The sequence below is a fragment of the Oncorhynchus clarkii genome, unplaced genomic scaffold (assembly GCF_045791955.1).
Source record: "Oncorhynchus clarkii lewisi isolate Uvic-CL-2024 unplaced genomic scaffold, UVic_Ocla_1.0 unplaced_contig_7743_pilon_pilon, whole genome shotgun sequence".
Classification (NCBI taxonomy): Eukaryota; Metazoa; Chordata; class Actinopteri; order Salmoniformes; family Salmonidae; genus Oncorhynchus; species Oncorhynchus clarkii.
The window spans coordinates 8,522-20,000 of NW_027258942.1; the positions used below are offsets into that span (position 1 = coordinate 8,522).

The 11,479-nt window shown below is 44.6% G+C and overlaps 1 protein-coding gene across 1 annotated transcript in view; it reads right to left on the minus strand.

Moving 5' to 3' along the window:
- Positions 1-261: 261 nt before the first annotated feature.
- Positions 262-11,479, minus strand: part of LOC139399216 (voltage-dependent T-type calcium channel subunit alpha-1I-like) — a gene marked incomplete at both ends in the record, with an annotated part of 34,674 nt that continues 23,456 nt past the window's right edge. The window contains 3 exons of the mRNA XM_071144730.1: positions 262-699; positions 1,830-1,951; positions 2,584-2,662. Coding sequence (XP_071000831.1) covers positions 262-699; positions 1,830-1,951; positions 2,584-2,662 — 639 coding nt within the window. The remainder of the gene's footprint in view (positions 700-1,829; positions 1,952-2,583; positions 2,663-11,479) is intronic.

Here is an 11,479-nt window from a genome sequence, read left to right on the forward strand (position 1 = left end):
ATGGGCTGTCAGTCAGTCACTGAGGATGTCAGAACGGGAAGGAGACTAAATGTCTCTGATTATCTTTCTGTCTCCTCTGTCTTTTCTTGTTCTTGTCCTCTCTCTCCCTGTCATAATGACCTCAACCTTACGTCTATGTACTACACACGGGTGTGTCAGACTGTTTATATGTGTAACTCCTATAATATCAAATAGAAAGACAAATTAGACAGAAACAGACAGACCCATACGGACAGAAATATATTCATCCATCCATCTCACCTGTGCAGGAGAGTAGGGATCACGATTGTTCGGATCTTGCAGTGTTCCTGGATGCGTCGTTGCCACGTGATGATGCATATTCCCCCCGGAGGAACTGCCTGGGACTCCCATCCCTCTATCCACTCCTCCTCCACCTCCCCCTGCTCCTCCCCCTGCTCCTCCCCCTTTTTTCCCTCCTGCACAGACTCCCTCCGGCCCCATGCAGCATAGGGCCCCCGTGGCCAGCTCCAGCTCAATCTCAGCGTCCATCTCCGCCTCCTCCTTGGCCTCCTTGTTGGAGTCGTCCAGGTGCTTCATCAACACCGCCACCACCACGTTAATCAGGACGAACTGGGCCGTCAACACAAAGGACACAAAGTACATGGGAGAGATGAACTGCAGGCTGGGGTTGCAGGAGTAGTCAGGCCCGTAGTCCGGAGGGCACTCCCTCAACGTGTCCTAGGGAGGGGGAGGGAAGGTGGGAGAGAGGAGGAGCTGTCTGTTAGGTCAAGCCATGAAGTCCTGCTAAGACATTATTACATTCACGTCATTTAGCAGAAGCTCTTATGCAGAGCGACTTACATTAGTGAGTGCATAGATTTGAATACTTTTTAGTACTGGTCGTCTGTGGGAATCGAACCCACAACCATCTGAGCTACACAGGACTATACGGGACTATACAGAAACAACACGTTCTAATGAACAACTTCATGAACAAGAGTTAAGCTTTCCAACTTGAAACAAAGATATCAATGTAAGACTTTTGTGAGCAAATTGACCTGTCATACATTAACTGTAAGACATCCAGACATGAGCTGATTCTAGTCTGTTCTCTCTCATTTGTTTTGACCTTTTCACTGTGTAGTCTCAAGTGTTTCCTTCTTCCCCTCTCCCCTCTTCTTCCTCCCTCCATCCCTCCCTCCCCTCTCTCTTGTCAGCACAGTGGTGATTCACTCTCGTTCTCTCTTCCCCCTCCCTCGTTCCAGACAGTTTGCATCCAACACATCTCCAGGTAAAAGGCAGTGAAAGCTCACAAGGTCTCATCAGTAGTAATCTAAGAGAGGTGATTACAGTTCACCGCTTTAGCTGAGAGGTAGCGGCTGTGATCCTCACCCGCACCTCTACAAACCACTGAGGTGTTTTTACGGTGCGCCCCTGTCACACTCCATAATGCGTTGAGCGTGGGGGGGGGGGGGGGGGGGGGGGGGGGGGCGACGACGACTGTGAAATGGGAGTGGGACACATTCCCCTATTTAAAGGAGGATATACAGAGCTGTGACAGGTCTGGTTATGGTAGCACTCAAGGAGAGGAGGATTGGAATGGTCTTCTTAAGCAGCAGGACATAGGCTTGGGGTCTGCCCTTAGGGCCACAGGGCTTGTAATTACTCTGAAACTTCTCTGCAGCTAAGAAGCCAGGCACCAATTACCAACCACAGACATCAAAATGAGAACTGAATAATACAACCCAAATAGCAACACATTGAAACATGTTAATCCAAGTCATTTTGGGTTAAAGTATCAGATGATCAACTATCTCATTTGTTGTAATAAACACTCCATAGAACACCATGTAGAAGTCCATCCATACCTTCATGATCCCATTCCAGTTGTCCCCAGTGGAGACCTGGAACAGAGTGAGGAAGGCCATGCCAAAGTTCTCAAAGGTAGCATGGCGGCTCATCCCCTCACATGGGTAGTCCTCGTTACACACTGGGAGAGGAGAGTAGGGAGGGAGGGAGGTATGGGGGAGGGAGACATAGGGGAGGGAGGGATGGGGAGGTAAGAGAGAGTGAGAGATAAGGGGAGAGAGAAACAAATAGGGAAAGATAGATACAGAGAGGGGGGGAACAGGGGGATAGACGAAGGGACAGAGGGAGAGATAAAGATGCATGAAGAAAAAAATAACAGTTTATATAGAGAACATTTATCTGTTCAGTCCTTTTAGAAACCAACAACCAACAACAGCAGACGTGGTTGTTTGCTCCGGGTCTTAAAGCTGTCTTGGCTGATTGTTTACAAATCTCTCTCCTTACTACAGTTGCATTTGGCTCTAATCCTTTGCTCAAAACTGATGGGATGAGAGATGACCTCCAGCAGACATGACTAGAGTCCATAGAGAGAGTGTGACAGTTTGAAGACAGGCCTAGCTGATGTGTTATTGTTCTCCTGCCTAGTCTCCTTGATACTTCTTGGTTCTGGCTGCGTCCAGATACTTAACCTACAAGTCCCTTTTTAATTCTGTCTTGGCTCTGTAATCTAACAGGATTGGATATATACAACTCTGAATGTGGCGCGCCATTGGGTATGCAGGGTTTTGTTCCAGCCCATCACTACCAACTCACCCAGTTCTCCAAACAGCTCAACCCCCAGTGCTGCATAGATGAAGAACAGGAGCATGAAGAGCAGGCCCAGGTTCCCCACCTGAAACACACATAGGAACAGTATTAGGAACTGTTTCTGCTCTACATTCTCTTTTGTATTGAACCATTATTTTGACAGGGAGTCATGCTGAGTCCAAGGTCTCTTTTACAGAGCAATTTTGGGCTCCCAAGTGGCAGAGTGGTCTAAGGCACTACATCTCAGTGCAGACACTCTGGTTCAAATCCAGGCTGTATCACAACCGGCTGTGATTGGGAGTCTCATAGGGCGGTGCACAATTGGCCCAGTGTCGGGTTTGGCTGGTGTAGGCTGTCCACTGACTTGCCTAGTTAAATAAAGGTGAAAATGTTGTTGTTTTTAAAATACGGATGAACACCGTAGTGACAAAAATATACACATCAAATACAGTACGAAAAGCAAAACAAAGATAAATAACACAGTCATAGAAAACAAACACATTTTTCTGTAAAAAGATCGTCAATCAGCCATCTGAAATGCCCTGGAGGCACCAAATCATACATTTTTAAGGCAAACATTCTAAACATTGCATCCCACTGAAAGAACAGCGGGTGTTTTGGCCTTGCCTTTTACCAAGCAACAAAACCTATTGGTCCCAGCACCCATGTTGTGGCACAGCCTCTACCTTATCAGAATCCTCAGTAGAGGCATAATTTGCTAGTTGTTCTGTATTTCGCTTGGGCAGGCCTGCTACCAAAAAAAGAGAAGTGAAAGCTGGACATGTGGTGCACGACCAAAGCCCAAGTCCTACATCGTATCAGAATCCTCAAGAGGAGCCTGAGGAGAGAATTGGAAAAGTTGTCAGTTTGCGTAACCTTACTCTGTTATTGTGACTGTGTAGTTGGAAGCCACCCAGGACACACAGCAGTATATCCCTCTCTGTCTGCTGAATGGTACTACATAAAGAGGTTATGTAGTAAATATGCTCAGAAAACACAATCCCATTAGTGAGATGTAACCTTACAGAGCCAATGTCACAGCAGCCAGCACACAGCTCTGTCTGGTCTGGTACCCTGGGGGAGGAGGCTCTACTGGCCTGATCTAGTCTGTTCTGGCCTGCTCTAGCCTGTTCTGGCCTGCTCTAGTCTGTCCTGGCCTGGTCTAGTCTGTTCTGGCCTGCTCTAGTCTGTTCTGGCATGATCTAGTCTGTTCTGGCCTGCTCTAGTCTGTTCTGGCCTTATCTAGCCTGTTCTGGCCTGATCTAGTCTGTTCTGGCCTGCTCTAGTCTGTTCTGGCCTGATCTAGTCTGTTCTGGCCTGCTCTAGTCTGTTCTGGCCTGCTCTAGTCTGTTCTGGCCTGATATAGTCTGCTCTGGCCTGCTCTAGCCTGTTCTGGCCTGATCTAGTCTGTTCTGGCCTGCTCTAGTCTGTTCTGATCTAGTCTACTCTGGCCTGCTCTAGTCTGCTCTGGCCTGATCTAGACTGTTCTTGCCTGATCTAGTCTGTTCCGGCCTGATCTAGTCTGTTCTGGCCTGCTCTAGTCTGTTCTGGCCTGATCTAGCCTGTTCTGGCCTGATCTAGTCTGTTCTGGACTGATCTAGTCTGTTCTGGCCTGCTCTAGTCTGTTCTGACTTGCGCTGGTCTGTTCTGGCCTGATCTTTCAGAACACAGTTCAGAACACAGTTGGCATCAGTTGCTGGGACTGCTAGTCTCTGTTCAGTGATGCTGCCGACCAAGGATGGGTATGAGTAGCAATTTGCGTAGCAGCTGGCTTAGCTGGGTTTTCTTGAGGGCTTGAAAGCAGCCCGCGATGTGGTTAGCCATTGTGGCTGGGACCGCAGAGGGTTCCGGGTTCATGGCTGTCTAGATCCCTGCTGTTTGTTGTTGTCACCTCCCTGTGACCTGCCCTGTCTGGACCTACGTTGCTAGCTACCATGACAAAGACCAAAGTCGGTGGGAGTACCGTTGAGGACAGTGTCTCTCTATCACACGTGAAGGATCTTTTAAACTAACAAAAATAGTATAAGCAGTTGTTACAACAACAAGAAAATAGCTTCACGTGTTTTGTCCAAATACTGTTGGATTCAACAAGTAAAACAATGAACAACCTGACCAGAGAGGTCCAGGACCTGAATAACAATTTGCAGTTTTCCCAGGGTCAGCTCGATGAGTTGAAACAGGAAAACGGCAAGATGACAGCAATCTGTAAGTCGTTGAGAGAGGACATCAGTTCTTTATGTGAATCCATGATAACAACGACGGATAAATGAGACTTTCTGGAGGGACAATCAAGGCAGAACAACATAGTTGCGGATGGAATTGCAGAATCTCCACATGAGACCTGGACGGAGTCTGAGGACAAAGTGAGGGAAATGATCACTGAGAAATTGGAGACGGACCACAGGAAGATTGAGGTGGAGCGTGACCACAGGAAGATTGAGGTGGAGACGGACCACAGGAAGATTGAGGTGGAGCGTGACCACAGGAAGATTGAGGTGGAGCGTGACCACAGGAAGATTGAGGTGGAGCGTGACCACAGGAAGATTGAGGTGGAGCGTGACCACAGGAAGATTGAGGTGGAGCGTGACCACAGGAAGATTGAGGTGGAGACAGACCACAGGAAGATTGAGGTGGAGCGTGACCACAGGAAGATTGAGGTGGAGCGTGACCACAGGAAGATTGAGGTGGAGCCCGCCCACAGGACTGGAAAACCCACCACCGTCCCAGGTGACAGGCCAGATAGTGGTCAAGTTCCTGAAGTTCAAGGACAAGGTAGCTGTTCTGGAAAGAGCCAAGAACTTGAGAGGAACATATATCTTCCTCAACGAGGTCTATCCTGAAGCTGTGCGCCAGAAGAGGAAAGAACTTATCCCAGCCATGAAAGCTGTCAGAGCGCGTGGGCACGCACGCACGCACGCACGCGCACACACACACACACACACACACACACACACACACACACACACACACACACACACACACACACACACACACACACACACACACACACACACACACCAATTGGTTATGGACTGCTGAATGTATATATTTTTCTCTAGCTTTGCTTGCTCTTTTCAGTATTATGTCTATCTCCGATAAGCTACCCAGGAAAGGGCTGAAAATAGCCCATATTAATATATGTCGCCTGAAGGTTCATGAAATCAATAACTTGCTAACATCAGATAACATTAATATATTAGCCATTTCTGAGACTCACTTAGATAACTCATTTGATGATACAGCAGTAGCAATACAAGGATATAACATTTATAGAAGAGACATAAATGCTTATGGGGGAGGTGTTGCTGTATATATTCAGAGCCATATCTCTGTAATGCTTAGAGAAAACCTTATGCCAATTGTTATTGAAGTGTTGTGGTTGCAGGTTCACTTGGCACATCTAAAGCCTTTTCTTTTGGGGTGTTGTTATAGGCCACCAAGTGCTAACAGTCAGTATCTAAATAATATGTGTGAAATGCATGATAGTGTATGTGATGTAAACAGAGAGGTCTGCTTTCTTGGAGATCTGAATATTGACTGGTTTTCATCAAGCTGTCCGTTCAAGAGGAAGCTTATTACTGTAACCAGTGCCTGTAATCTGGTTCAGGTTATTAATCAACCTACCAGGATGTTTACAAACACTACAGGAACAGGATCATCCAGGATCATATCAATCACATTTTTACTAACACTGTAGAACTTTGTACTAAAGTTGTATCCGTACCCATTGGATGCAGTGATCACAATATAGTGGCTATATGCAGGAAAGCCAACATTCCAAAAACTGGGCCTAAAATAGTGTATAAGAGATCATTCAAAATATTTTGCCGTGACTCTTATGTGGATGATGTTAAAAATATGTGTTGGTCTGATGCAATTACTAAGGAGCATCCAGACGCTGCACTTGATGGATTTATGAAATTGTTTCTTCCAATTATTGATAAACATGCACCTATTAAGAAACTGACTGTTAGAACTGTTAAGGCTCGATGAATTGATGAGGAAACTGTATGGTTGAAAGAGATGGGGCAAAAAGAGTGGCTAATAAGTCTGGCTGCACATCTGACTGGCTGACTTACTGTAAATTTACTTTAAATGGAATTATGGGCAGAAAGAGCAATTCGAATCAGATGGCTTATTCATCACAAAACCATTTGATGTTGCCAATTATTTTAATGATTACGTCATTGGCAAAGTGGGCAAACTTAGGAAGGAAATGCCAACAACAAACAGTGAGCCATTGTATTCATGCATTTAAAAAAAACAAATAATGAAAGAAGAGCGTTTCAAGTTTGAATTTTGTAAAGTTAGTTTGGGAGAGTTGGGAAATGATTGTTATCGATCAATAATGACAAACCTCCCGGCATTGACAACTTAGATAGAAAGCTACTGAGGATGGTAGCTGACTCTATACCCACTCCTATCTGTCATATCTTTAATCTGAGCCCCAGAGGAAATTCTTAGTCCTCAGGCCTGGAGGGAAGAACAAAGTAATTCTGCTACCCAAGAGTGGTAAAGCAGCCTTTACTGGTTCTAACAGTAGACCAGTAGCAAACTGTTGGAAAAAATGGTGTTTGACCAAATACAATACTATGTATCTGTAAACAAATGATCAACAGACTTTCAGCATGCTTTTAGAGAAGGGCACTCAACATGTACTGCACTGACACAAATGACTGATGATTGGTTGAAAGAAATTGATAATAAGAAGATTGTGGGAGCTGCACTGTTAGATTTCAGTTCAGCCTTTGATATTATTGACCATATCCTTTTGTTGAAAAAACATATGTGTTTTGGCTTTTCAACCTTGTGGATTCAGAGCTATCTATCTAATATAACTCAAAGTGTTTTCTTTAATGGAAGCTTCTCCAATGTCAAACATATAAAGTGTGGTGTACCGCAGGGCAGCTTTCTAGGCCCTCTACTCTTTTCTATTTTTACCAATGACCTGCCACTGGCATTAAACAAAGCATGTGTGTCCATGTATGCTGATGATTCAACCATATACGCATCAGCAACCACAGCTAATAAAGTCACCGAAACCCCTAACAAAGAGTTACAGTTTGTTTTGGAATGGGTGACCAGTAATAAACTGGTCCTGAACATCTCTAAAACTAAGAGCATTATATTTGGTACAAATCATTCCCTAAATTCTAGACCTCAGCTGAACCTGGAAACTAATGGTGTGGCTGTTGAACAAGTTGAGGAGACTAAATTACTTGGCGATACCTTAAATTGTAAACTGTCATTGTCAAAACCTATAGATTGAATACTTGTAACGATGGAGGGAGGTCTGTCCGTAATAATGAGATGCTCTGATTTTTTGACACCACACTCCAAAAAGCAAGCTCTGTAGGCTCTAGTTTTGTCTCATCTTGATTGTCCAGTCGTGTGGTCGAGTGCTGCAAGGAAAGACCTAGTTAAGCTGCAGCTGGCCCAGAACAGAGCAGCATGTCTTGCTCTTCATTGTAATCAGAGGGCAGATAAAAAATACTACATATATGCCAGTCTCTCTTGCCTAAGAGCTGAGGAGAGACTGATTGCATAACTTTTTATTTTTTATAAGAAACATTAACGTGTTGAAAATCCCAAATTGTTTGCATAGTCAATTTCACAAAGCTCTGACACACACATGTACCCCACCAGACATGCCCCCTGGGGTCTTTTCACAGTCCCCAAACTCAGAACAAATTCAAGAAAGCGTACAGTATTATATAGAGCCATTATTGCATGGAACTCTGTTCCATCACATATTGCTCAAAAAAGCTGCCCTGGTTTCAAAAAACAGATAAAGCAACACCTCACGGCACAACGCCTCTCCCCTATTTGACCTAGATAGTTTGTGTGTCTGTATTGATATCTAGGCTATGTGTGCCTTTACATTTTTTTTAACGTAGTTCTGTCCTTGAGTTGTTTTAGTCCATTAATGTTCTGTATTATGTAATGTTTCATGTTTTGTGTGGACCCCAGGAAGAGTTAATGGGGATCCTAATGAAATACCAAAAATACCAAAAAGCCTGATCTAGTCTGCTCTATCCAGATCTAGCCTGCTCTATCCAGATCTAGCATGATCTAGCCTGCTCGATCCAGATCTAGCCTGATCTAGCCTCTACCAGGCTAACAAATCGCAAGACAAACAGTCACAGATGTGAAGCTGTTTTTCATAGAAGAACACGATCCAGGTTTATTAAGATAGGAGTGTTTAGTGAGGGTTAGAGACCAAGGTCGTGTTCAGCAGGTACTGAACGTCCGGGAAAGTTTTTGAAACCAACAAAGGAAAAGTGTGTGCTCTTCGTGGACAAGCTCAGGTGGTAATACCTCCATTTCAAAAGGTTTTCTCCCGTTTGGGTCTACTGAACATGCCCCAGGTCAGCAATGTCTAAGTTAAGTAGAAATTATGTAGTGACGTAACAGTTCTATAAAAATCTCTAAAGCACTTTAGATCCAGACTTTGTTTGTCATACTGTCAGTCTCAGTCTCTCGTCAGACTGTCTCAGTATGATACCGAGTTCCCTTTGGGCCAGAACTAATGCAAGCTCTCCCCAGCTACCTGTGTCACAGTTGATTAGTGATGTATCTACCAGGGAGACTGTAGATCTTACACTACTGGGGATGATTTAAGCACCTCTGAAAATAGCACTATTCCATTGAGATCAATTTAATGATCTGTGATTCTTAATGACATGATTCTATGAGGGGTGATCCAAGCAAGGAAGAGACAAACAAAGGGTGAATTTATGTCGGGTGAAACCTGGGTCAGTGATAAGTGAGACTTGAATTTACTTTGATCTGTGCACGTAGCTAAGAGCATGCTATGCTAGCCAGGATCCATTCAAAGGGTGAATTTATGTCGGGTGAAACCTGGGTCAGTGATAAGTGAGACTTGAATTTACTTTGATCTGTGCACGTAGCTAAGAGCATGCTATGCTAGCCAGGATCCATTCACTTTTACTGTGTTTTGGTCCCCAATGCTAATGTTATCTAGCGAATAGTGGCTGTGGCCATAGATGCAAATCCAGAGAGGGGATAGCTAATCTCTCCCGGCCAAGGGACTAGTTTTAAGGAAGTCTGTATTTTCTGTAGAGAAAAAAAATCACAGGGATTTAAAAAAAATGAGTAGTTAAGAGAATGGTACAAGATGTCGCTGTGAGCACTCGTAATTAGCTTTTAGAAAGCAGAAATGGTGATATTCACACAGCGTTGCCTACTGCCAAAGGCTATATCTGAGGTTTATCACCCAGCCCCTGGAGGAGAGAAAACAACTGGCTTTAGTGGTGATGTGATGTGACTGAACGACACCACTACCATCTAGTGAACAGCAGATGGTAGCCATTTTAGCTCAGTTGGGGAGAAATGGGATAATGTTAGATAATGGCTGATTCTAGTTGGGTAATATGACACATTATTTTAGGCAGATCCTGTGATAAGAGATGGCGTCGGTCATAATGCGTTTGAGTGTTACCTTCAGCTAGCTAGCTAACATCTGTCAGGGGCTTCTCCATGGAACACCATTACTCTCAGTCTTGACAGTGTGTAACACTACCCTGGCAGATGATTTTTCACCTCCTTCTCAAGATGTAACTATAGCAGACTGATTGTCTCCTCTCATCACACACACACACACACACACACACACACACACACACACACACACACACACACACACACACACACACACACACACACACACACACACACACACACACACACACACACACACACACACACACACACACACACACACACACACTTAAGGATACAAACACACACACACACACACACCTCTTTAATCACCTTGGTGTTAATTACCTGCCTGATGCCCTTGGGGAGACGACCCAGGGTCCTGTGTTAATTACCTGCCTGATGCCCTTGGGGAGACGACCCAGGGTCCTGTGTTAATGAGACAGGGATCGATAGCAGCGGAGGAGAGGAGATCTGTTCTGGCTTACCTCCGTCTTCCCTAAACTCCTTCCTTCTCATTGCCTGTTCTCCCTGCCTGCTCTCTTTCACTCACTCTCTACCTCTCTCTCTCTCTTTCTCTCTCTCTCTCTTTCTCTGTGGGAATGATGTGGTCGGGACCAAACCTTATTTAGGAAAAGGAGTCAGGCCTTTCCAGCCCAACCAGATCTAATAACCCACACCTCATTTATTAATGTAGTAGAGGTATTAATATCAGTGTACCCCAGCCAGAAACAACCCCTAGCCACTTGTAGAGATCAGAAAGAATATGAGAGGTTTATGCAACATGGTCAAACTCCGTCCAAGAATATTAGAGTGAAAGGTTGAGCTACTTCCATATTGCATGATGTCAAATCCTTTCACATCTACATGAGGTGCCTAGGCAGTAGTGGTTATGGGCCTAGGGGCTGTATCTAGACCAGGGCGGTATTCATAGTGTCTCAGAATAGGAGTACTGATCTAGGATCAGTTTATCCTTTTAGATCCTAATGAATAAAACAGGGGGACATGATCGTAGATCAGCACTCTTTATGAATACAGTCTTTTTCCCAAAGCACTCTCCATGGTCCTGAAAGCACACACTGTCCACATTATGTACAGAGATATAGCTACTGTTTGAAGATCATCATCTCATTTGATTGTTTGCAGCTGCCATCATCTACATAATAACCCTTGGTAGAACAGCTTGATGAAAAACAGATAAAAATGCTTGTTAATTTTCTGTTCAGTTTCTCCCACTGAACATGTAAACAGTGCCTCTAATCCTAGCCATAATCATTCAATCAGCCCCTCTGTTTGTCTGCACTCATCATACATAGGAGCTATGTGTGTGTGTGTGTGTGTGTGTGTGTGTGTGTGTGTGTGTGTGTGTGTGTGTGTGTGTGTGTGTGAATTTGTGTGTGTGTGAATTTGTGTGTGTATGGCAGGGAGGCCAGTCTGAGTC